Source organism: Lagopus leucura, unplaced genomic scaffold (genome assembly GCF_019238085.1).
Source record: "Lagopus leucura isolate 7727_CA_CO unplaced genomic scaffold, USGS_WTPT01 Super-Scaffold_100022, whole genome shotgun sequence".
Classification (NCBI taxonomy): domain Eukaryota; kingdom Metazoa; phylum Chordata; class Aves; order Galliformes; family Phasianidae; genus Lagopus; species Lagopus leucura.
In genome coordinates, this window is record NW_024962275.1 from 2,532,443 (window position 1) to 2,557,325 (window position 24,883).

The window sequence follows — 24,883 nt, forward strand, 5'->3', positions numbered from 1 at the left end:
CTTTGCACTTTGCTGTGTTGAACCTCATCAGGTTCACCCAGGTCCACCTTTCAGGGCTCTTGAGGTCTCTGCGAATGGCATCCCTTCCTTCTACCATGTGAACCACACCACTCAGCGTGGTGGCATCAGCCAACTCACTGAGGGTGCACTCAATTCTGTCATTGATGTCACGTTAAAGAGCATCAGTTCCAAGACATAGCCCTGAGGGACGCCGCTCGTTACCAGCCTCCCATCTGGACATAGAACCATTAATCACCAAACACCGTGCTGTTTATTGAGGGATCCAAAACGCTGTCCAGATGCAAACCAGAGCCTCGGCCGGCCCCTAGCTGCCCTCAGTGTCCGTGTTGTCACTGCCTGTGCTGGGCTCCCAGTCGGCCTCATGGCGGCTACCAGGCACCCTGCGCAGGGCACGCTTCCTGGAAATGGGACTGTGTGAAACTGAGCCTTGAGGGAACCGAGCTTGGGAGGGGAGAGTGTGGGATGGGGTGGGATGGGGCGGGATGGGGCCCGACCTGCGGTACCGCTCAAAGCAGTCCTTCATCCTCCTCCGCTCCTTCTCCGACAGCTCCTCGTGGGCTGAGCTGCACTCCTCAAACTGGAAAAAAAAGGCAAAGAGATGAACGAGGTCGTGCTGAAGCTTGGATCGATATTTTTATCACGTTGGGCACAGCTGCTGCGTAAAGATGACCCCTTTTAAGGCTGAGGTGGCTCTACCTGCTGAGCCCCTCTTGGATTTGTTTGCGCCCCGAATCATTTCACTTGGAAAAGAAGGGGAGAAAATGGAAACTTGTGCCTTAAAATGACAAAGAAGAGCTGGTTGCTACCACAGCCTGTTGTTTGGGAAGTACTCCGGTGTGTAGAGCCAGCTTTTCTATCTGCTTGGGCCTGCAGTGCAGCACGCTCATTCCTGGGCTGTCTGCTCTTGTGTCCAGGATGCAAACACAGTTTTACCATGCTTACTATTCTCTTTCAGTTGCAAATTTGAAATTCTGTTTCCTGTATCAACAGTGGTACTTGCAGACAAACTGAAAAATGTCCACATGCAGAGAAAAAGGCCAGAAATAATTAGAAGTTTGTAAGCAAAGTTGAGAAATACCCAGCAGATGAGTGCTCAGCTGTTCAGAGTTCACCCTTTTGCACAAAATGCTTTCCGGAAAAGCAGCAGCTGCCTCCGTGTCCCTCATTCCTGGTAAATCCATCATCAACAAGAACATGAAAAGTTACAGACCCCAGTCTGACTAAAGAGAATCGCTGTGGGCTCTTACAGAGGGTGATTCTGCAGGCAGATTGCTTTCTCGAATGCTGAATTGCTGGTTTTGTTCTTCACAGCAGTCTTCTAAAGGAGAATAAAAAAGCAAATCACAGTTTCAATCACAGTTGCCATGTTGAAGTAATTTCTCCTTCCACCAGCTCACCAAACAGCAATAGCTGTACAGTGTAAGAGCTGCCCAACAGTACACAGCACCAACAGCAAGCTGAACCCAGGCCTCAAAACATTCAGTATTCAATCTCGTGATCACTGCACAAGACCCAGCTCATTTTACTTGACCTCTGAGTCTTGCTTAGGGTGACGGAATTCCCCACAGGATCACCAGAGACACCATCTGTCTAATTTCTGCTTGTGGAGGAGCAAAATGAACCAGTGCAGAGCAGCACCTCTGTCTAACATCACTAAAAGAATAATAATGGACAGAACAATAAAAAAAAAAAAAAGCCACACTAAACATTAATCACAATTTGTCCCTGCTCCCCAGCAGCTAAGATGTGCATATCAAGATACTCAACAGGTCGTATTTTAGCAAAACTCCTAATGCAGTGATCAGACAACGTGGTATGCAATTTTGATTTGAGTGAAGTAGAGCAAGAAAAGGCTTTCTGTTTCAATGTGGTAGCTCCTGTGAAAAATCTGCCATCTCAATGAATGATCATTTAAATCTTTCAGGAGAGGACCTTCCTTTCCTTCATTTTGCAACGTTTCAAAAGCAAATGTCAAGTTTTAAAGGACCCTGTTTATTCTTGTCTGCACTGCTGAATCGTTTCCATTGGGGCTGCAGAACCAGTGACAGTATTAATTATGTGGTTCTGCTTTTGTGAAAATAGCCTGCAGAGTAAAAGAGAGGAAATAAATGTCTCTGCAGAAGGACACACGGTTCAGCTGGAGTGGAAGGAGGCTTGTTCCATTCTCAGCTCAGCCACAAACACAACAGGAGCTGTTTCTTAAAGGCATTGTGTACCCGGGTGATTTTTGCCAGACAAATTCAGAAGGCAGATGACTGAAAAAAGTCATCTTTTGAGCACAAAGCAAATAGCACATGGAGATTTTTCCCTCCAGAAAGCTGTACAAGCATTCACTGTTCCCAGATGCCGGGAACACGATCTCCTTTTTTGTAGGTGAGAAGGGTAGCAGAATGCCTCGGGGTTGCAGAAGCCTAGATTTACATGCACCTATTCTGAGTCATCTCAAGGAGGTGCCAAGCATCCCCCGCTGAGCAGCATCACTCACAAACTGAGTCCTCATCACTCAGGGTACCTCTTCTGCACTAACATAAAAAGCACACCTATTCCTGTCCCTCTGGGCAACCCCATCAAGAGCTGTACTGGATGTTCTCCCCAACAAAAGCCTTACTTTTAGGCAGGTGCGTATCTTCATCTAGACGACCATGAAGAGTGAGCTATTGGGACACAAACAGATCAAGATGATGAGAAGCACTCCTTATTCTTTCTCAGACAGTAGCTAGGAACAAATGCAGGAAGGTACATAACCAACCTTTCCCCACTGTATCTTGCTGTAAGCAAAATAGGAAACATTCTGAACTTGAAGCTGCACATCCACACACAGACTTATCCTCCGTGACTACAGCCTCAAACATTTTGTCTCTAGACAACGTGCCAACCTCTACCACAATTAAGTTATGAACTAAGTTAGAAAAAAAACCCACCCTTTACTACACAGGATAATACTCATTTTTGCCTGTTCTCTCAGGGAGACATTAGAAGCAGCACAAAATGATTTGAATCTTCTGGTCTGCTTGGACTCAATAAATCTTATCACAGGTGTATCCCCAGGTGCTTAGAAGTCTCAGGACAAAAGAAGAAGCTGCCTTTAGCCATTAGCCTGCTTTGCTACCTTTGGACTTGATGCCACTGCCATAAGCCTGACCCACAGAGAGCAGAGTGTTGTTACTTTGGGCATAAGACAACTGAGGAATTGCAAACCATCCCAGGAGAAAATAACATGTAAACAAGGCACCCTACTCACATCCTGGGAATCTCTGGAGGAGGTGTCATCCAGGTCAGAAGTCTGAAATAAAACCATTAAGTTCATCATTCCTCATGAGCAAGTAAGTGACAGTATTGGAATATACAGGAGACCAGAAGATCCAGAAAATGGAAACGTGGACTTCCTTCCTCCTACACTCATCTGACCATTTGGAGAAAGTACATAAGATGCCACACTAAGTAAAAGTCCTCAGACGTCTAATTTAATTTCATGAACTCTCATACCCTGCTCCTGTTTCACCCAAACGGCTTGTGCAGGCTCTGGAGTTCACTTGTGAGTAGCTGACAATGCCAACAACCTCCAGAAGCACTCCAAACATGTAAGGCTTCAGCAAACCAGGGTGAGCTCATAAAAACCACTGTGTCTTCCTTTTTTCTAAACAGTATGTGCACAGGAATGGTTACCCAAGCAGGTGGCCACTGCTTGCTGAAATCGGACTGGTTAGGTCTCAAGGTCTCAAAACAGTTTTAGTTGGGTCCTAGACTCAACTTTTCAACTCATCATACACATGACAACCCCCACAGGCATACATACCAGTGCAGGTAGCTCCAGTTGCAGCCTTTTCAGCTTGGCTTCAGTAGCCAGTAGCTGACTCTCCTTTTGGAAGAGCTGCAGCTGCAGCTCATCGCATCGCTCCCCCAGCTCCCGAATCTGCTTCCGATAGGTGTCCCTCTCCATCAGGTTCTTGGAGTACTGTGCGTAGAACTGTTCTCTGGTCAGCAGTGCCTGGTGTAAGAGGCAACACCACACAACACCACATTCAGGGTTATGATATCTGCCTGCTTCAAGCAGCAAGCCAGGGATTAGCAGCAGCTTCTAGAGGAACGTTTTATCACCTGGTCTCTTTCTGAGGCCACTTCCTCCATCTGCTGTAAGACAGCTTCCATCCGTCTTTTATACATCTGGGAGTCCTTCCTCAGAGACGTGCACTGTAGTTCAAGTATCTCTTTTTCCTCTGCACACTGTTGAGACATGGCTTGTGGGATTCTAAGCTAGAATCTCACCACTTCTGCTCTATACCACAGATTGCTACAGCCAGACTTCCCTGCAACACGAAACTCAGACTGCCCTTTTGGAGCAAAGCCAACCAGAAGACCAGGCAGTATGACTAAAAAGCCTACTGACACATCACATTTACGTGTACCTGAGCTGCCAATCATGATAAAAGCTCCCATCACCCTGCAGCCTTTATCTGCCCATCTCACCCCGCTGACCCCCAGCAGGGATTCATACTGCACCACACACTTTGTCTCGGAGCACCTCGGCTTGGCGCAGCTCCTTGCGAAGGTGGTAAATGGTGTTCAGCAGGTCCCGGCGCTCTGGTATCTGGCTGGCTGTATCCTTCTGCACAGTCTCACAAGAGAGACTCTTCTCCAAATTCTGTTCCCTGGCAACCTGCTGGACAAAGAAGAACGTGAGATACAGCAGCTATCTAACTCCAAAGTCCAATGTGCTCTCTGTACGACTTGGGAGAACAAGCCCATAGCCAACCCACCAAATATTCAGCACAGCCCCATTGCAGCGCTGGCTGCAAAAAAATAATTAATCATTTCTGAAGATTCCTCACCCAGTCACCTCACCAACCTGGAGAGTGTTCTCCAGCTCCTGATTCTTGGCCAAAAGCAACTCCTTCTCCTGCTGGATCTCCCACATCACTTCATGGCTCGGACGTTGCTCTATGGCATGCTTCAGTTTCATCGAGTGCTTACGCTCTAGTTTGCAGTCATCCTCAGCCTTCATGAGGCTATGCCTCAAGCTATCAATCTACAAGGCGGTTCAGAGCTCATCAGTAACAGACACAAAAGTCTGGTTGCAAAAGCAGTTCTCTCGTGGCAGAGTTCCCCATTCCTCAGACAAGCACAGTGCAAGCTTTTCCCCAATTCTATCTTCCTCAGGAAGCTTGGTGTTCTGGGGAGCTGAGACTTGCCTTTGTGCTAAATGGGTACAAGATGCTGGTTCTACACTGCCCCTGTGAGAGGGTCCAGTCTCAAATGAGGGGAAGACTTAACTCTTCAGAGCACAGCTTGTAATACACAGGCCTACAGGGCTGAGCCAGGGACCACTACGACATACCACCTGCCAAGGAATATGCACAAAACCTCGTAACAGACTAGGCCACACCAGCCCAGACGCATCTGACACACAGCTCAGCCCCTCAGGGATCAAGTAAAGAAGGAAGCTTAGGAACGGGGTCACTCACCTCTAGCAGCAGGTCCCTGTTCTTCATGAGGGCGCTGCTCTTCTCCTCGCTCTGTCTGGCGTAGCTCATTGCCAGGCTGTAGTTCTCATCCTTGCACTTCCGCAGCTCCCTGCTCAGACTGTCCCTCTCCTCCTTCATCTTCTGCACCCGCTCTTGGTGCTTGCGGAGCAGGCTGTCCCTCACCCACATCTCTCTGATCATGTTCTCTTTGGTGTGCAGCCACACGGTGAGCTCCTGGGCCTTCTGCCGCTCCTCCTGCACCGTTCTCTGCAGCTTTGTAATCTCATTCATCAGGAGCTGGCTCAGGCCAGATTCCCCAGCTGTGTCTGTTGGGTGGACAAGTATCAGTGAACTGCTGTCCTGTCTGCTCCCACAAACACACACACACACACACACACACACACACACACACACACACACCAGATTTCCACCCACGTATCACTAAAAAGTTTCATTTCAGAACTCAAACATTACCTATAATCAGAGAGAAAACCCTGCTTGGCTCCTTCCCAGTTATTTTCTTATACAGCTGTGGATAATAAAGCTCGAGGCTCTCCATGAAAGCCTCAAAGCCCTTGCGCCCTGTTTGCTGAAGAATGTCCAAAAGAACACCTGAAACAACAGCAACAGTTCCATTAATTTATTCCTCTCTTTACCCATTCCTAACAGAGCAAAGAATTGCCCCAATCTCCCCAAACAGTGTTTCTGTGGTCTGAGCTGGAAGAGCCAAGGCTGCGTTTCACCCACCTGCTTTGCGTTTGCGCATGACCAGGCTGGGGTCATTGAGAACCTGTTCCTCATCATCATGGTTTATCACCTGGCACTGGCGAAGATAAGGTGTTATACGGGAAGGATCTATCACAGAGATCAGCTTCACCCGAAAGTTTTCCAGGCTATTCCAACATGTCTCATCGTTATCTTCTTCCAGCATGGCGGTGAGCGAGAAGTGGCAGCGAGCTGCTTCGTCCTTCCTTAAAAAATGAAGACAGGAAACAAGAAAAAAAAGCAGACTCTAAGCCTTGGGGGAAAGTGTGGGTGGTGGTGTTGAAATCAAGTACACAGTCTTGAATTTAATTCCATGAGTTCTGCTGCCTCTTGGCCACCTCACAGATCTCATCTGTACAGCCTCAGCACAGCTTCAGCTACTGCTCCTCCACAGGTAGGAAACAGGTAAAAAAAAACCCAACATTTCTGTGTCTAGACTTCTATCTAAAATCAGTTTTATCAATTCAAATAAGAAACTGGCATTATTTGTACCTCTTTGCCCCTATGAGGTAAGACAATTCCACACTGAGCACCTCCTGAAATCCTGCTCATTAGATACTATGCTCACGTCACAGTGGCTGCAGTAGCTGTGTCATTTCCAGCATCTGCCAGCAACCTCAGCATTCATGTTTTCAGCTGGTTTGTAGGACTGGGAGCAGAAGGGGAAGAGTTCTGACTACGCAGGGGCTGAGATTGCACACAGATCTTACTGCACCTCTCCAAGCACTCATTTCTCTGCTCCTTCATGGAACAGGACTGACACAAGACTAACAGGTCAGTAATTATTATGGAGAAAAAAAAAACCAAAAAGCCCACCTCACTCTGCTTGACATCAAAGCAGCCCCAACAGATCATGAGCAGAAAAGCATTCCCCTGTTGAAGAGAAGCACACCCTCCCCTCAGAACTGTAACAACAAAAAGTCTGATCAAGATAAATCATTCTGCATTATAATGGACCAACCTGGGCCTCTGCAGACAACAGCCTTCACTGCTCTTCTCCTGGTCTGTCTGCTCTGTCTCTGCAGAAACCTGCCTGGGCTGCAGCTTTCCTTTATACAGGTCATTCCAGGAACCAATCTGTGAAAAAAGAGGAAACTACTCAGCTACCCTCTGAAATAAGAGAAAGAAGAAAAAAGGAAGTCAGAAGGGATGATGGGGGAGGAGGATGAAAGCTGATGACGCTGCAAATCACCAGCATTGCTTCTCTTACACTCACTGTGCCTTGGATGCCCAATCTGAAGTACACTTGGATGCCCACTGAAGTACAAGCTACAGTCAGGAAAGCTTCTTTGTGTAGACCAAGAGTGAGAAATAAAAAACCAAACAGGTACAGATCCATCCAGCTTACTTCAGAGCACAAAGCCAGCACAGATCACACGTACCACCAGCACCTGGCAGCAGCAGCCCTGCAGTGAATGGCACACAGAACAGTGGGCAGAGCTTCTGCTGCGTGCACTTCTTGGAAACGAGCATTAGCTGTAGCAGTTTGTGGAAGACAGAGCACACTGCAAGAGGAAAGCCATGTCAAGGTACTTCTTCCTGCCCCACTAATTGCTTAGTACCCAATTAGAGTGATTTTAATGTCCCACTGCCCCTCTTTTGCAGCTCTGCCTAAAGGGGCCTCACAGAATTGCACACTGAATGTACTGCTGTGACTTGGGGAGGCTGGGCAATGCAGTGGGGGTGAAGCTTCCTACAGCACCTTCCCACTGATTTTTACCAGCTTTGACTCAGCTAGCCCTACACCTCTCTGTAAGACAAACTGCTGTTTTGTGAATGAGGAAACGAGCTTTTATTGTGATTTGCTGATGGCTGTATGGGAAGGCTGTGGAAGAATTAGGGAAGAATCAAACCTGTTCAGTTCTGCCTTTGTAGCTGCCTGCATATTCATTCTCCACATTCTCTCTGGCTTGCTTTCATGTAGCCTGCAAGCTTCGTTTCTCTCATTAGCAATCACACTCATCCACATATTGCTACAAGCAGTATTTACCACAGAAACACAGAAGGCACAAATAAATGAGAAAAATAAACATCTGTATTTCAACCAGTACTCGAGACTCATTTGATAAAATATTAACCTGCTTCTTACTGAGCAGCATTCAGTCAGCTGTCAAACAAAACATCATTACAGCATTAAAAAAAAAAACATTCAATGAACCACATATTCTGAACACAGATAAACATTCACATAAAAAGGGGGGAGCACAGCAAGGAAATAACCATCATTGCTGGCTTCCCCAGGTCCCCAACAATTGTTACCCCGCAGCACTCGTGGCAAATGCAAGGCTGAAAGAGAACAGAATTGCTCTGTGCCTAAAAAACACCCCTCCAGCAGTTCTGTTTCATTACTTGCAGCTTGTCTAAATGAGCAGACGTTTTTTTTGGTGGTGGGGAAACCAGCCTGGATGTTTCCCTCTGCCCCCCAGCTCTGCCTGGTCAGCTTGTTGCAAGTGTGAGAAGTGAGCAGTGCAAAGAGCATCTCCTGCTGCAGGGCAGACCTCCTTCAAGTGGCTCCTGTAACACAGCACAAACAGCTCTTAGTTGCAGGACTTCTAAATAGGGAAGCAAACATTTTTGAGTTTCTAAGATCAGTTTTAAAGGAGAAAACAAAATAAAAACAGAATCTAATTCAGCAAGCAAATCAAATGGCAGTCACACTCACTTGGTCCATTTCTCTACAGGCCTCAACACATTCAGATCCTGCTCTTGTACACCTGAGAAGCTGCCCAGTTACACACAGAAAGGAAACCATCCAGGGCTTCATTAAACCTGCTAGCTACCATGCTAATAGGCAGCAGCAGGGTCTGAAAGGCTGCCAAATACTTAAACCTCATAGCTTCATAGGTAATTTTATAATGTAAACACCAACTTCCCCTCCTCCTCAACCTGCATTACTCTTAATGTATGACTAACAGGGCGAGTGCAGACTCCGTGCCCTAAGGGAACAGAAGTCAAAACCATTTCAGTCTTCTCCTATGGTCGTGATTCATTCTTTGGGCTGCACCACAGGCAAAAGCATTTCAGGTTCTCTCTTTAAAAACACAAGATTCACAGAACAGCTGCTGACGTTACCTCCTCACAGCCTCCTCCTTTTCCTGAACCTTTTCCTGATGCGCAAACTTCTCCTGATTTGAGGAATGCTGGCAGTCCCATCAGTGCAGGTGCCCACGATGGACTGTGCAGCAATCTCTTCGGTTTCCATGCCCTGCAACACAAGGGGAACAGACTATTTGCACAGCAGCACGAAACCTAGGAGGATTTGCAAGAAAACCCTTTCAGCCATCTTTTATTTTAGTTAGCACGGCAAGATTTAAAACAATACTCCATTTACACTCAAAATTAAGCACGGGACACGACACTGTATTACCACAATCCTAGCAAACAAAACATCCCAAACACATACATTTTTCAGCCAACACCAGCACTTCTTCCTACAGAGTATGATTCTGCCCCTGCTCTCCAGCCAGAACACACCTGATGTGGTTTCTCTTTGCCTGGACACAACTCTTTGCTAGAGAGGCTGGGTCTCCCACAAGTGAGACTGCAGCTTTCCTTTACCTTATCTGGAAAATCAGCATCTCGGTCTCCAGGCTCATCACCACCTGCTCCATCCGACCGTGCATCCAATTCATCCCCACCGCTCTCATCCTCAGACGCCTCCTCCTCGCTCTGCCACTCCTCTTCATCACTCTCTCCATATTCCCTCCTGCTGGCTGACAGAGTTGTTGCCACTTTTGGAGGAGGCAGAGTTGCTAGTACAGCAGGGAGCGTAAAGGCTGCTAGAAAGCGGGCTTTCAGCAGGAGAAAAGCAGGGTCATCACCGAGTTTCTCATGCACCAGTTCTGTGATAGCATTCAAGTCCACCTCACCCTCAGTCTGACTGCCATCAGGGGACAGAAGACGTGCTGCCTGTTTTTCCAGAGCTGCCTTTTGCAGAAGTAGCTTTGAAAGAGTTTTTAAGTTGCACAAAAAAGGTGGGAAATAAGGCAACCTGGTTTGCAGTGGTGGTACCTGGACACCTTGCTTCCCACTCAGCCATTCCTTCACCAGCTCCTCATCTTCAAAGGAAATCAGGCTATAGTCAAGAAGAGTCTTTTCGGCACTAGAAGTGGTTGGCTGGGGTGGAGCACTCGCAGCCTGTGCAGGGGGCGGTTTGGAGGCAATAGGTCTGTACTTCAATGCCTGCTCAGCTGAGCCTTCAGGATTTCCTGCAACACTGTCATGAGGAATTGAAGCTCCTGGCTGGAGCACAACCCCTTTATTAAGGACATTCGAGTTGGAAGATGATCCATTTGTAGATGAGTCCTGGTTTTCTCCCAAGCTAACAGCACCCGTCACGCAGTGGGAATCAGACCCCTGAGTGCTTGCAGGTGGCTGCATCTGGGGCAGCAGCTGAGCATGCGGGGTTGGTGCACCACCTGGAGGAGCATTCTGAGCTGCAGAAGGATCAACAGCCTTAGAGGAACCGTCTGAATGTGCAGATGTAGCAGAAGAAACACCAGATATGCTGCACGCAGGACTGGCCGAGCTCACGGGGAAGACACTTGCAGAATGGCTTACACCAGCTGTCTTTCCTGCTGGGCTCCCTGAAGCTAACTGGGGATTTGTTTTTGTCTCTGCATGGCTTGGCTGAGGCATATTTACTCCAGAGGATGCAGGAGGCGCTCCTAAACCACAGACATTGCCACTGGATGTCACACTTGCCTGACTTTGACTCCTCACAATAGCAGCTTGCAGACCTTGGGGAACACCCACAACGGCCTGCACAGCACTGGAGAGCAAAGCCTGCTGCGTTACAATCCATGTGAGAGGCAGCACGCTGTCAGGAGTCAAACGGGAGCCAGGCTGTGGAGCTAGAAGAGCAGGCAATAGATTGACTGGCCCAGGACGATTCAGTTCATAGGTAACTGGTGTGGGAAGAGACAGTTTGCTGTTGCCAGACTCTATGCCAAAAGGCACCACCGTAACTCGATGTGGCACAAAAGCTTGATTTTGCAACACTACTGGAGCTGAGCTACCAGCTAGGACCTGACTGCTGCACCCTCCTTGATCTGGGGCCTTTCCTGCTGCACCTGGATTCAGGCTTGGAAAAACTCCTCTTTCAGGGGTATTTTGTGGAGCTTGCTCGTTTAGTTCCTTACTAGATTGTACTTTTGTCTCTTGTGAGGAACGAGGGCTCTCCCCAGCTTTTGACACTGATGGAGAATGGTTTTCAAGCACGACAGGGGTAGAAGCAGAACCAGCAACAGAAGTAAACGCTGACGAGGCAGCTGGCACATGTTGTACATGGCTGGCTGTAGAGCCAACTGCTCCAGGTTTGCTCTCCACTTGTGCAGAAGGAATCATTGGCTGTGGTGGGTGCTGGATTATCAAAGGCCCTGAAAGCATCACCTGTGGGGCAACAAATACTTTTGTCTGCACAGCTTTCTCTTTTAGCTGCTTCTCCATCTGCCGCTTCTCTCTCAGCAATTCTGAGACAGTTTTAGGCTTCTGCCTTTGAGCTTGGGCTAGAGGAGCTAGAAGAGATGGGACAACTGGAGGAGCTGTCTGCCTCTTGGGAGCAGGCTGCGTTGCATCGCCTATAAGGTGAATAAGGGGGAAGAAAAACAAGTCTTCAGAAAGGAGGAAAGACTTTAGATGCTATTTTGTAGCTATTAGATATCAATCACCCTGCATAGGAAGTAGGAAAATTCCTGACTGGCAATTCTTACAACACTGTATTGTTGTGAGTACATGCTTGAGAGCAGTCTAACAGTGACAGCCTACAGACCATCAGGCAGGCATGATGACACCATGCCTACAGCCCTTCAGTATTTTTGCCAGTCCTTACCAAAATGAATGCATTAAGCCAACAACTGAAAGAGCCAAGAGCTACGAGAAAGGAGCAAGGCAGTGCGTTTCGTTTCAAAGTTCTCCTTCAGTTCCACTGGTTATTAACACAGTGGTGATGAACTAAGTGAAAGTTCCTGTGCATCATAACACCAAATGCTCTGAGAGGTACCTGAAGAAGACTCCGAGTTTTGGGAAGCCTGCAAAATAAATAAATAAATAAATAAATTAAATTATACTTGAGACATATAAAGATCATTAAAACAGCACAGATGTCAATCAAAGCATCATCTGTCAGCCTCCAATGTAAACAGCCACACAGGCAGCACTTTACTCTGCTTCAAATTAACTGGTAACACACAGACAATACCAACTCACCACATTCACTGAAAAGCCTCTGTTTTAGACAAGACTCCAGGGAAAAGCTTAGAAATAGTTGGTGCACAGTACCTGCTGAGGCCTGACTGCATCAGCCCTTCTCTCCCGAATGATCTTCATGCAGCCATTGGTGTCAATCCGAAAGAGCTGCAAGAGAAGCATTTTGTTACAAGTTGGTTCAGAAAAGGAATGTTGGTAGAGCCAGCAACACGACAAGGCGGATGGGAGAGGCTTCACATGAAAGACTCTGGTACACATTCACACTTGCAGAAAACTGTGACAGCATTAGGATGGATGCAGGGTTTACTAAATATAACATGCAAGCCAAGAGAACAGATCAATCTAGTAATTAGATTAATTCAAGTGAAAGATTTATAATTGTTTTTAAGCATCAAGTATGAAGATTACCACTCCTGTAAAGCAGATAATGCTATTAAGACAGAAAAACCTACCTGAATGAAAAGTGTGAACAGAGGAGTGCTGGAGAGACTGACCGACTTGAGCTTCTGTTGAATAGAATAAGCTAGAAAAAAAGGCCCACCATCAAAAATCAGCTGAATATTCACTTGTAAGGTGCCAGAAAACAGGGACATAAAGGAGCACCATCTCTGATGGGTTAGCACTACCTTTTGTTTGATCAAAAGCCATCTTCCCAGTTCGTGAGGTGCAAGGCAGCAGCACGTCGCCCACCCAAGGTGTCACAGCCATGAGGAGCTTCCTGTCAAGGTTCATTTTCCTCCATCTTGCTCTCTCTTGACAACGAGTTTTCCCCACCGTGTTCCACAGCCCCCTGTGCTTCTCAGCAGCAGATGCACCAACCCCAGACGTCTTTGCCAAAGCAGCAGCAGACATTGTGAGCTTCGATTGCTGCGCGTGAGCGAACACATAATTAGAGCTCCAATGAGGAGGGTTCTAACAAAGTTAGTCCCTATTTATTTTCGTAATTGCCCTGTGATCTTTTCCTCTCAGAACAACAGCAAAATAAGATTCATGATTCCATGTTTGCTTTCCACTAAATATAGTTTGTGCCCATACCACAAAAGCAGGTGAGACAAACGAGGTGCTTACAAGTCTCCTCTGGAAGCACGTGTTTTCTCTCAGCACTCTTCTCACATCCTCCAGGGTAACCCGCAGCACTTGCTTCCCACACCTGGAAGCCTTAAAAGAAATCACAAGGGAAGGTGTAAGGAAAAGCACACCATAGAAAGTTACTGGTGCTGATGCTATTCTCAGAGGGTGCAAAAGCTCTCAACGGTCCTGTTACTGGGATTATCCACACACCCTGGCCATTGGAGTAAGGGGGTTTATTTCAGCAGCCAATCCTGCTTTATGAAGATATGAAAACAGTTGTGTGTCAGTGACACTGTGGGTAGAAGAGTTATTTTCTAGGTATTACGTGGCGGGGAGGGGCAGTGCCAGGAATTCCTGTTTATTCACACAGCTCCGTTTCCAACAGCACCCCACAGTGGTACAGTGAGAAAGCAGCTAACAGGTGTGAAAAATCATCATCTACTCATCTCATCAATTGCTCTCTTTACTGCAGCAAATGCTCCTCCTGGCAGTTCCTAATCCAAGCTCGAATTCCATCCAAAACAGATCAAGAAACCCAGGACTCACCTTGTTAATCTCTTCTATGGGATTCTTCACAGTGATGTCTGTGGAATGGGGCCGTGCCAAGCCCCTCAGGATGGTGCTCAGTTCTGTTGCTTTATTAGTAACTCCTTCCTCAGCTCCTTCACACCTCGCATGTGGAATTTTACTGCTGCTGGTCCTTGCATTAACACTCCCAAAAGAGAAAGGAGATGAATTTTGGTGCCTTCCTTGGCACGACTCCGGCACATCTGCTTGTGTTGGGATCCACAGATCAATGCTGGGAAAGGTGCATTCCTCCTTACTCGTCTTCTCCTCCTCAGAAGTGTCTGATAAGTCCAGTTCTACATCTTCACTGCTGCTCTCTGAACAGCTGGAGCTCTCCTCTCTATGCTGACGTTTCACTGACCTGGACCGTTTCTTTTTAGCCAAAAAGAACACAGATAAGCTTCAGCCAGCACTCACCATTGACCTGCAAATCTCTGACCAGTAAGTTAAAGAATCTTGTGGGGCAGTACTCTACCAGTGAAAAGTGGTTTCAGAATGGATGGTGCAGCAGCACCTGCTGGTGCTTCACCAATGGAACCACCACAGTGCTTTTAAGGTGGTCTTAAGCAGCCAGAATTTATGGAGTAGCTTGTACCACAACTGGCAGCTCAAGAGGTACATACAGGAAAACATAAGCATGTGCTTATATAACATCCTTAAGGGCCTTTCGAGGCAATAAGGAAATTATATAACATACAAATATATAACACTTCATTCCTCCAGGACAAAAAAGGCTGCTTTAACACAGTACTAATTAGACCACAAACATCCACGACAAAACACCACGCAAAACGGAGGGCAATTGTGGCACTGATTTCATAGGATTTCACTTTCAGGTTGGAGAGTCTTATCTAAAGAGATGGGGCTGTGACACAGGAGGGCTCTGCACAATACCTTCGACCCAATCATGATCTTCCATTTGCTCAGGCACTGCGAGCGAGTCCGATGTGGCAGCTCAGCAGCTATTTTACTCCAGTGACCTAAAAAGGAAGAGGAGAGCACAGCTATCGATGCAGCAAACTGAAGGAACAGTATTTCTCTTTCACAGAACCAGTCAGATGTCAGCACTCAGATTAAAACGAGGGCTGTTACATGGGTTTATTTATCTGTTGGAGCAGAGGGCTGCTTTTATTATCTTTTAAAAGATGTTCAAATCACACAAAGCCCCCCTGACGTTACTCAGAGAAACGTTGCACCTCCTTCAATAACAGTGTGAGACTTCCTCAGACCAGCACCAAGTTGCAGCGCTGTATGTTTTCATGGAATCCAAGACACCTCACTTCAGGAAATAAATATATTTGACTGAAACACAGTAAAACTGATACATATGTATGTTCATGAAAGCACTTGACAAGAGTTCTGTGCTTCAGTAGCACCACAACCTGTAAGCAGAGGCAGTGCAGCCTGATGGAGTCAGTGCAAGTGTGACATTTACATAAGAGAGCGTCATCCCTAAAAAGGCTGGGAGCAGTTCATAACCTAACGAGCCTTCTGCTATTTTAGAGCTGTTAGTGAGACTGGGAAGGTGTCTGTCTTGCTTTAGATTGCACCTAAGAAGATCCAGCAGGTTCACCCACCCTGATAAGCTCATCATACACAGAGAGGAGTGCTGTGACATTCAGAGTGGAAAAGAGCAGGGAATAGGAAAGGAGATTTCCTTTTCAGGGCAGAACACCATGCACACAGTAACTGACTCATACAGGGAAATGCATTATGAATGGATGCTAAAATCCTGATCCTTGTCTTTGATTTTTCAAAGATTTCTTTGGACTTTGCTCCATCATACACTCAGCCAACGTCAGAAACTAAAATGAAGAGGCACCAGGGACCAAAACCTTGGCAGCATCACATCCCTCCCTCCTCACAGCAGTAACAGCATGCTCAGATGGAGGCTGAAAGGTTAAAGCCTAATGCTGAAAAATAGCATTGGAGAAAGTAAGAGAACTCTTCCACAGACTGTGAGCTCTGTGGAGCCGTGACAAGCACAGCTATGCAGCCCTTTGCTGCACAACTCATTAACAAGTGAGCTTCCAGGAAAGGCTGCTCTGTGTGAGGAGGCTCAAAACCATCAGCTGGAAACAGAGCCTGCCACTGCTAAAAACAAAAGAGGAAGACTCTCATATAAGCAATTGGTAAATAATACTTTTCTGAGCTAGAAATTAAGCCACAGGAACACTCACCCAGGCCGTGCTTCTGCACCAGATCAATCAGTTGCTCTTCTTCCTGTAAGCTCCATTTGCCTTTCTTTACATCACGGTGCAATGCTTTTAAGTACCTTCAAATAAAAACCATTTAAGCAAGGAACGTTTCACTTCATTCACATGGCTCTGATCAGTGCTCCATGCTCTGAGGCTGAACACAACCAGATCTTTCCTTTTTCTAAGGCACCCACCACTACTGCTGTAACACAGCACAGTTGCCATCTCTTTGATCTCACTAATATCAGACTATGTGGTTAAAAACTATAATAAGCCGTTGTAAAATGGATTGCTGACATCAGAACATTCTGCACTTGGTCTCCTGAAGCTGGGTTCAATGCTGACGATGGCTCAGCACCTCTCACAACACTGATGTCAGCTGCAGGAAGTGACTGACCAGGCTGTTTGTGCAGCCCATACATGAGTGACCACCTTTTCTCCCTGCATGCACTCACACCTCAGGATCCCTTTGCTGTGCTTTGGACAACAGTCCCTCCAACTTCTGCTACACCAAGGGAATGATGTGCCACAGGGCAACAGAGCATCCTTCTCCCTGCTGGACTCCAATATCAGCTCGACCTTCTCTAACTACAGAGGCAACAGAGCACCACAAAGGCTGTGCTCACCTTTAGGGACCGGTGAAGATTGTATTCAGACCATAACCACGTTCACAACAGTCTTCAAGAGTTGTAAGCAAAGCAAACGTTTGTAAAATGAGCTGCACTTGGCTCTGGACAACAGGCCTGAAGGCACAGCTGTTCCAGGCTGTTCTCACCTGTCACTGCACTGAGCATCACTCCTCCCTGGTACTTCTGTCCGAATTTTATACCAGTCACGCTCTCCATACTTCTCAACTGCAGCCAACAGCATCTGTGTCAACCACAGAAAGGAAGAGTTACAACTCCTGGTCAGTAATGCTTCCAGCCAGCCTGAAACAGAAGCAGCTGCATGTTTCCTCAGAATTATAAGTCTCAGCTCAAAGGGTTTTGGGAGTTAAGACCTCCCAACCTGTAAACTGACCTCAGAGCATTCTACATTCTTTTGTGCAACATTAAAGCTCACGTGTACATAACCATGCAACGCTGCAAATCTAACCTTCCACACACCATCATTCTAGGGAATTAGAGAGCAGAACTCACAGCATCCTCCTCTGGTGTCCAGGGCCCTTTCTTCAAGCTGGGATCCACACTCTTTGTCCATCGATAAATCAGCTGGGCAGAATCTCTTCCTTCCATGTAATAGGCAACTAGAAATGGAAAGGTGTATTTTATCCTCTGCTGCAAGCAATATTTCTTCACTTATTAACATCTGGAACTGTCATCTTTTCAAACAAACAGTAGATTGTCACAACAAGAACTGAAAGAGCACAGCACACACAAACTGCTACCATTTACAATGGCACTACCAATATAGACACACAGCACCCCAACAATTCATACTGCAACAGGACTCACAGAGACACGTTTCAGCTCTAACACACATCCAACAAATTCAAGGCAGCAGATGTTGTCACACAAAGGCTGGGATTTAGGACTCCAGAAAACACTTTGTTACTACTTTAACCTTCAGTCCTCACTGCTCACACTGTAATCCCACAGAGAGCTCTTCTAGAAACCACTATAGGTACAGTAATGTGTGCACATGCACCCTGATGACCATCCTAAATGATCCTGTAGGTCCTTTCCAACCTTGTGCCTCTATGATTCTGGACCACAGCACTGCTGTACCTCATACACATACTGACACACTGACACCTACTGGGCCATAGCACTGCTGCATCTCATCTAGGTATAAAGCACACAACTACCGTGGAAATGGAAACACAGCAGATAAAGCACCAGTAACTCCTTCAAGCAGAGCAGGCCAGGTGCTCCAGCATGCAGAAGTATTAATACATGTAACCCAGGAAATCAAGAAACCATCTTATGTGAATGGAAAACAATTTCCTTTGTAGGCTGCTTACTTTTCTTGTAAGGGATGTGGCTTCCCACTCTCATCTCTTGAACGAGCTCTAAAAGCATCTTATCTTCATCTCTGGTCCATTCTTTCCTTTTCAAGTCTTTGTTGTAGGCTTGGTATTTCTGCAAGCACTGAAAAGCCGTCCTGTTTGTCTTCATGGAAAGAAAACACAGCTGCTTAGATAGCTGGACATTCAGGAGGAAAAAAGCAAGAGGGCAAAGTTCCAGTTGTTTTTGTACCGTTCATGAATACTCCTCACAAAAGCATGAACTAACAATGAATTACTGTTAACTGCTTTCCAACACTTTTGAAGAGGCACCATCAGTTACCTGACTTTCCAGCTCACATTTCTGACCTCAGAACTACTCACCCCCAGTTCCTGGGCTACGGTCTGCCAGTCCAAGTAACCATGTTTAGCAGCAACATCCTTCAGCCTCTCCGTTTCCTCCTCTGTCCATTCATTTTTGTTGATGCTTGGATGCTCCCAGTTTTGCCAAAACTTCTTCAGTTCTTCTGAGCTGCGCCGTCCATCAAACTAAAACAGAGAGAGACAAATCTACTTTGTCTTGTGTCAGCGTTCGTTTCTGCCCAATGTCTGTCCCGGCTTCATGCAGTACAGTTTGTGTTCCATGCATGTCTTAGTGCTGATTTTTCAAAATCAAACCATCAGATTTAAGCAGTGACATCAAACTGTAAGTGCCTACATGCTTACCATATTGAGATCACACAACAGTCAGCTTAAAGAAGGGCATGAGGGGATCAGTGGATGGAAATGACAGCAGGTCAGGTAATTCTCATGAGAAAGGGGCCTGATGTGAGAAGTAAGACAACAGCTCATCTCCCAACTCACATGAATGTTTGAAATCTTCTCCCAGTCGTGCTCATCAAACCTGTCTCCTAACAAGTCACTTTCTGGAAGTTGGCTAGAGCAGAAGACAGAAAGAAACCTCCACATTAAACAGTTAATTAAGCAGTCACTTTCTCAGCCTGATCTTTCTTCATCATATTCTTCTCACCTGCTATTAACTCCCACCAAAACTTTACTACTTCAAAGCTTTAACATCGATAACTTCACTCACAAACAAGATTTCTTCCTTTCTGGACTTATTCATTTTACTTGAATATAATGAGTGTACTGCTGGAAAACAGCCCCCTGCAAGGTGATGCTGTTTAGCAAGGGGAACAGTTCAATGCAATATCAGAGCAGATTACTCCAGATGTGTTAACAGACAAAAGCTCAGAATTAGTAAGGTGTTCAGAGCACCCCTCCTGCTGAAGCAAGAACCATTTCCACCAGTATCTCTATCCTGGCCATTAGGTGCATTTGCATATGAATGCACAAAGCAGGACTGAGCAAACAGCTGCAGATACGAGCTCTGTAAAGCCCGAATAGCACCTCATGGCTTTATTTGTGTTGGCTTGCACAAAATCTTCTCCAAATGCCACAACCAGAAGCGCCCAAGAAAGGAGGGCACTACAGAAGTCAGCCTCCCAGAACCCTTTTGCATTTTCATCAAGAACTTATAAAGAAGATTTCTCACTTAATTGCCTCTATTTCCCGTTCCACTTCTTTGATTTGCTTTTCCAAGATCTGTTTCTCCATTTCAGTCTTGACATTTTCCAGTTTCTGATTCGAATAACTCAACCTGTTCAAAGACATTTTCAACATTACTTAGTAAGACTACATGGGAAGAAGGTCGATGGCAGCAGAAGACACGTGGCAAAAGAGGCTTCCCCACAAGCATCCTTCTTTCCTTCAGCTTATTTCCCACAGTAAGCAAGACTGTTCTTCCAGGTTCTCCCACGTACCAAACTCATCCTATTTTGCTGCTTCAGTGCCAACAGCTGACCCAGAACAGCTCTCAGATTAATCATTTTGGTATTTACAGAGAGATTCAGCCATAGCTGCAACAGCAACAAATTAAGTGTGCACCAGTTACAGGCACATACATCTCCCCAAGGACATGCTGTTATGACTCACTGCAACATGGCACAATTTCAGCTTCAAGCCCCGAGGCTGCTTGAAGTTACACCATTGTGTGAGCAGGAGGAAACAGAGGGCTACAAAATGCCACAGCATCTCCAATACAAAACCTCTTCCCTTGTTGGTTATCTGCAAAATAATCACCAAGCCTTTGCAGTGCAACCTGAAGGCTGTAACCTCTTGCTTACAGTCAGAAGATTAAAGCCCTGCCCTTCAATATCACACACACAAGATAGAGATGTCAATAAAGAATGGAAATGCTGCTGCCTACAACAGTCACTGCCTGCACTGCTGCCCACAGGACAGGGGACTTGGGGACACTAAACAGGTCTCCCAGGCCCAACAGTGACAAAAGAAGGTCTTTTCCACGCAGAGCCATTCTACGATTCTAAAGCACCCGTGCTGTGCTTTGTAACCTTACTGACATTGCAGTCAATTAACACAGGAACTCGCTGCAGGAAGATGGAAGCTCCACTTGTTTCCCCTCCTCCCTTCAGCTGCCATGCTCTCACAAGTCTGCACACTACGTACTTCAGTAGCTTGGGCTGTAGCAGGCGCTGCAAGCGGTCACTCACAACTGACTTCTGCAGTAACACCTTCTCTTTGCTTTTCCCTGGGCAAAACAAAAACAATCAAGCATTCAGTCATCAGTGCAAAATCACTGCCAGAGCATTCCCCACATCTTTACCATTACCTACACAACTCTGTCCTGCAGAGGGCCTATAAGAAACCAGGTAAATGGATTCTGCTGCCCACCTGAACCACTGATGTCGTGCCTGAGCTGTGCAGCCTGCAGCCTCTGCTCAGTTCTACCTCCAAAGAAACCTCAATGAAACCACCACAGGTGGATGTAACTCCCTGGAGCTCTAAGCACCTTTCCTCTCACCTGGGGACTCCCCTTGCACAACCCCACCTGGTTTTGGAGGATTCAGAGATGTGGAATGATGCATCAAAACAAACGCGAATCAAAGAAGGAAGGAAGTCATGAATCCTTCAGTGAATAAATGCATAAATTCCCATTTGCTCTGAAGTACTCTTCCTGTGAATTCCAGTATGAAGTACTGTAAGTATTGATGTTTGAATACAGATATGGGGGAATGGATGGTTACATACATTATATTTCCTGTAGAACACTGAGCATCGCATACAGCTACTTACATTTTGTTGACAGCAGTTGTTCAAAGGATTTTATGCCCTGAGCTGCCTTTTCCTTGGCATCTTCATTGGAAGGAGGGCCCTAATAAAGATGAGAATGGATACATGGAAAACTTGTTCATTCTCCCTGGGACTCCATCATGAGCTGCCACCAAAAAGACTGATAACTCAACTAGAACTGCTCAGTCACCTTCACATCAGAAAACAAAGACAACAAGAGCTTTAAACGAAGTGGAACTGGATTGTGGAGATGAAGAAGCATGATCAAAATTAAGCTGAAAATAAAAAGAATGTTGGAATCTGCCCCTGTTCAGAACTCTCAGGTGTCACAGCCAGACTGAGGTTGGACAAGTGCTTCCAAAAGAGGGTAAGCAAGCAACGTGTGAGGAAAAAAACATAAGAGACTGCAAACTCAGGAGTGACATCCACAGTTAGAATGGAACACAGCCATAGTGCAGTTACAATTAAATGTATCACTGGAAAAAAATCAATATGTAAGCCAGTCCTATTTACTTACTATTCCTGTTGTCTTGTCCTTAAAGTATGGCTTCATAAAATGGCCCAGAAATATGTTTGATGGTAAATTTCTACCATCTCCTGTCCTTGCTGTTTTTCTGCCATCGAGCTCCCATAAGATTTCCTTCTGCAACAGAAGAATGAAACAATGTCAGCACCTTCTGTGAACTGCCTAATTTCAGGGAACAGCAGAGTCATTCAAACCATTGGCTGCACCAAACTGCACATCAGTGCATGTATGAAAGGTAAGGTTTGGAACCTCACACATTTGTGTAGTACAACGGAGATGAGAAATGCAAAAACATAAATACCCCCACACACCGACTTGCTACAATAAGCTAAAGCACAAGCTATTGTACACTCAGTGACAGCAATTTTGGTGATAGGAAATGATGGAAACTGCATGAAAATAAGCCCTTCCAAGGTCAGCATTCAGGTGACACTGGTTTGAACTGACACACGAACCTCTGTATCCTGGTTCCCACACAAGCAAGACGAATGCTACACCAGCACACAGATAAGGGCCATTACTGCTGCAGCTGATCCCTGCACTTCGTACATTAAGAATGTCCTAGGAAGTTTCACTGTGGTTGACAGGCAAAGGATGAAAGCAAAAGGTAACTCTGAAAAGCACAGGATTGTTCCACATCTGTTTTGCTCACCTGCTGCTCTTTGTTTTGTGCAATCAGAAGCTCTACTTCCTCAATCTTTTCCTGGATAACTTCCTGATACACGTAATTCATCTGCAGACACGTTTCTGGATCTTCCAGCAGACTGCTTTCAAGATCATCGTCGCTACTGTCCTCTTCTCTTCCCACTTCCTTGAGGAAAACAAAACTCCATTTTAGGGATTAAGGGTACAGGAGAGGGAACGCTTGCTTTTAAAAGCAAGAACTGGCATTGTGTTGAAAAATGATTTCCAGGAGAGCTGGAAGCACAGAACTCCCTTCCTGACAGCTGCTCTGAGCACTCCCAAAGGCGGTTACAGCTACCAGCCCTGCCCAGCTCCCTTCCTGCCCATCAGCTCAGCCTGCACATCTGACTGCCAGCCCTGGTAAAACCCATTGTGGTGCCAGCAGCTGCAGAGCTGCAAGTAAACTGCAGAACACTTACATTTACACTGGAGCCCCCTTGCTTGCTAAGTACACAGCTCAGGACCATCCCTTCAGATTTCTACTTTATTAGTCCCACTGAAGCAATTCTCCACATTAATGGTGGAGACAAGACAGCTGCCTCAAAATTCCTGAGAATGATGTGAGATTTCCCCTTTCTTCCCGCTTCCTTCACCAGGCAAACACAAAGATTTGCTTAAACAGTTACCATTTCTGCTTGGACATCCGAGCTGTCACCTTCAGCATCGTCTGTTGGAGCACAAAAATACAAAGACATCAATGGCAGCAAAGAGAAAGCTTCAAACTGAGGACTTTCCAATTGAAACACGCAGAGCAAAGCACCGCAGGGCATCTCACACACAGCTGCGAGGGGTTTTGGGTACTGCTGTTACTGCCGAGTGAGAATGTTCAGTTTTACACCAGACACACTCTTGGTTTTCGTTTTAAAGTAAAACAGCTCCAGATAACAAAAGAGCTGCACCTCGGTCCGGCGGCACTGAGCGCACAGCCAAGCGAGCATCTGAGCAAACAGAATCTCAGAGTGGCCAGGGTGGGAAGGGACCTCAAGGGTCAGGAATCTCCAACCCCCCTGCCACATGCAGGGCCACCAACCTCCACATTTAATACCACACCAGGCTGCCCAGGGTCCCACCCAACCGGGTCCTGAACACCTCCAGGGATGGACAGGGCATCACAGCCTCTCTGGTCAGCTGTTCCAGCACCTCACCACTCTCTCTGTAAAGATCTTCCCCCTGACATCCAACCTAAACCTCCCCTCCCTCAACTTCAAACCATTTCCCCTTGTCCTGCTGTCATCAACCCTTTCAAAGAGTTGATTCCCCTCCTGCCTGTAGGCTCCCTTTAGGTACTGAAGGCTGCCATGAGGTCACCCCGCAGCCTTCTTTGCTCCATGCTGAACAAGCCCAGCTCCCTCAGTCTGGCTTCCTAGGTGAGGTGCTGCAGCCCCCTGCTCATCTTTGTGGCTCCTCTGGACCCTCTCCAACAGCTCCGTCTTTTTTGTACTGGAGGTTCCAGACCTGGAGGCAGTGCTGCAGATAGGGCCTCACAAGAGCAGAGCAGAGGGGGACAACCACCTCCCTGCTCCTGCTGCCACCCCTCTTCTGATGGAGCCCAGGACACCATTTGCCTGCTGAGCTACAAGCACACACTGCTGGCTCACGTTCAGCTTCTGATCCATCAGGACCAGCAGGTCCTTCTCCACAGGGCTGCTCTCAAGGACCACTCCTTCCAGTCTCTATGGATGCCTGGGATTCCTCCGGCCCAAGTGCAAAACTCTGCACTTCGCCGTGCTGAACCTCATCAGGTTCACCCGGCCCACCTTTCCAGCCCGTCCAGGTCCCTCTGAACGGCCTCCCTTCCTTCTACCGCGTCAACCGCACCGCTCAGCTTGGTGTAAACCACGCCCTGCGAGCAGCCCTGCAGCAACACCGGGCAGAAGCCCTACAGAAGAGCAGCGCCCGCCGACGCGAGGCGCCGAAGGGACCAATGGAGCCCCGCCTCCCCGCCGGGCCCGCAGGGAGGGCCGCGCCCCGAGTACCCGAGCTGAGGCTGGAGTCCGACACGGCCACATCTCCGCCGGTCACGTCGAGCCGCAGGCTGCGCTCCAGCTCCTCGATCTCGCGGCGGATTTTCTCCCGCTCCGCGTTCAGCTCGGCCCCGGCCGGGCCATTCCGCCGGGACATGGCGGCACCGCCGCAGCCCCAGGGCACAACGCGAACCGTACCGCCGCGGCACCGCCCCTCTCCGCCCGTCGACCAATCACCGCGGGGCGCATCGGTCAGCTGAGCCCAGAGCACGTGACATGATACAGCCAATAGGAGCACAGCTTCGCCAAGACCGCGACCC

At 47.1% G+C, this 24,883-nt stretch overlaps 2 protein-coding genes across 10 annotated transcripts; both read right to left on the reverse strand.

Annotated features, from left to right (window-relative positions):
* Window positions 1-248: 248 nt before the first annotated feature.
* On the reverse strand, window positions 249-8,176 carry CARD9 (caspase recruitment domain family member 9). 6 transcript variants are annotated; one of them, XM_042878823.1, is made up of 14 exons: window positions 7,465-8,176; window positions 7,210-7,325; window positions 6,231-6,454; window positions 5,958-6,095; window positions 5,484-5,809; window positions 4,868-5,047; window positions 4,529-4,681; window positions 4,120-4,245; window positions 3,818-4,009; window positions 3,263-3,304; window positions 2,630-2,675; window positions 1,269-1,339; window positions 516-598; window positions 249-431 (listed from the first exon to the last, which is right to left on the reverse strand). In XM_042878823.1, exons 1-14 carry the CDS (start codon window positions 7,585-7,587, stop codon window positions 326-328), a joined length of 1,926 nt encoding a protein of 641 aa, XP_042734757.1. In that variant the 5' UTR covers window positions 7,588-8,176; the 3' UTR covers window positions 249-325. The 6 variants fall into 6 exon arrangements, 5 of the variants coding, with proteins under 5 accessions (XP_042734757.1, XP_042734756.1, XP_042734758.1 ...); XM_042878822.1 differs by having other exon boundaries at window positions 4,529-4,678; window positions 7,459-8,176; XM_042878824.1 differs by having other exon boundaries at window positions 249-419; window positions 7,459-8,176.
* Window positions 8,177-8,265: 89 nt separating this feature from the next.
* Window positions 8,266-24,750, reverse strand: SNAPC4 (small nuclear RNA activating complex polypeptide 4). Of its 4 annotated transcripts, XM_042878817.1 has the most exons (23): window positions 24,576-24,750; window positions 23,226-23,266; window positions 22,568-22,726; window positions 21,907-22,032; window positions 21,393-21,471; window positions 20,766-20,847; window positions 19,792-19,896; window positions 19,101-19,173; window positions 18,621-18,785; window positions 18,255-18,402; window positions 17,431-17,537; window positions 17,067-17,161; window positions 16,274-16,368; window positions 14,988-15,073; window positions 14,073-14,465; window positions 13,524-13,613; window positions 13,082-13,322; window positions 12,908-12,978; window positions 12,528-12,602; window positions 12,250-12,277; window positions 9,807-11,827; window positions 9,321-9,453; window positions 8,266-8,762 (listed from the first exon to the last, which is right to left on the reverse strand). In XM_042878817.1, the coding sequence occupies exons 1-22, from the start codon at window positions 24,718-24,720 to the stop codon at window positions 9,325-9,327; spliced, it is 4,554 nt and encodes a 1,517-aa protein (XP_042734751.1). In that variant the 5' UTR covers window positions 24,721-24,750; the 3' UTR covers window positions 8,266-8,762; window positions 9,321-9,324. The 4 variants fall into 4 exon arrangements, with proteins under 4 accessions (XP_042734751.1, XP_042734752.1, XP_042734754.1 ...); XM_042878818.1 differs by lacking the exons at window positions 21,393-21,471; window positions 21,907-22,032; window positions 22,568-22,726; window positions 23,226-23,266; window positions 24,576-24,750 and adding an exon at window positions 21,148-21,267; XM_042878820.1 differs by lacking the exons at window positions 21,393-21,471; window positions 21,907-22,032; window positions 22,568-22,726; window positions 23,226-23,266; window positions 24,576-24,750 and adding an exon at window positions 20,991-21,109.
* Between the last annotated feature and the right edge of the window lie 133 nt (window positions 24,751-24,883).

Bases quoted from the DNA above. Each gene is read 5' to 3' on its own strand.
- CARD9 (XM_042878821.1), bottom strand. From the start codon at position 7,587: ATGGATCTGTACCTGTTTGGTTTTTTATTTCTCACTCTTGGTCTACAC. The intron at 7,326-7,458 runs GTAAGAGAAGCA...CTTTTTTCACAG, and splicing joins GCATCCAAGGCACAGTGAGT to ATTGGTTCCTGGAATGACCT. The intron at 4,682-4,867 runs GTTGGTGAGGTG...TTCTTTGTCCAG, and splicing joins AGCTGGAGAACACTCTCCAG to CAGGTTGCCAGGGAACAGAA.
- SNAPC4 (XM_042878817.1), bottom strand. From the start codon at position 24,720: ATGTCCCGGCGGAATGGCCCGGCCGGGGCCGAGCTGAACGCGGAGCGG. The intron at 19,174-19,791 runs GTGAGAAATCTT...CTTCTGCTCTAG, and splicing joins CGGGAAATAGAGGCAATTAA to CCAACTTCCAGAAAGTGACT. The intron at 13,614-14,072 runs GTGAGTCCTGGG...ATTTCTTTTAAG, and splicing joins CCATAGAAGAGATTAACAAG to GCTTCCAGGTGTGGGAAGCA.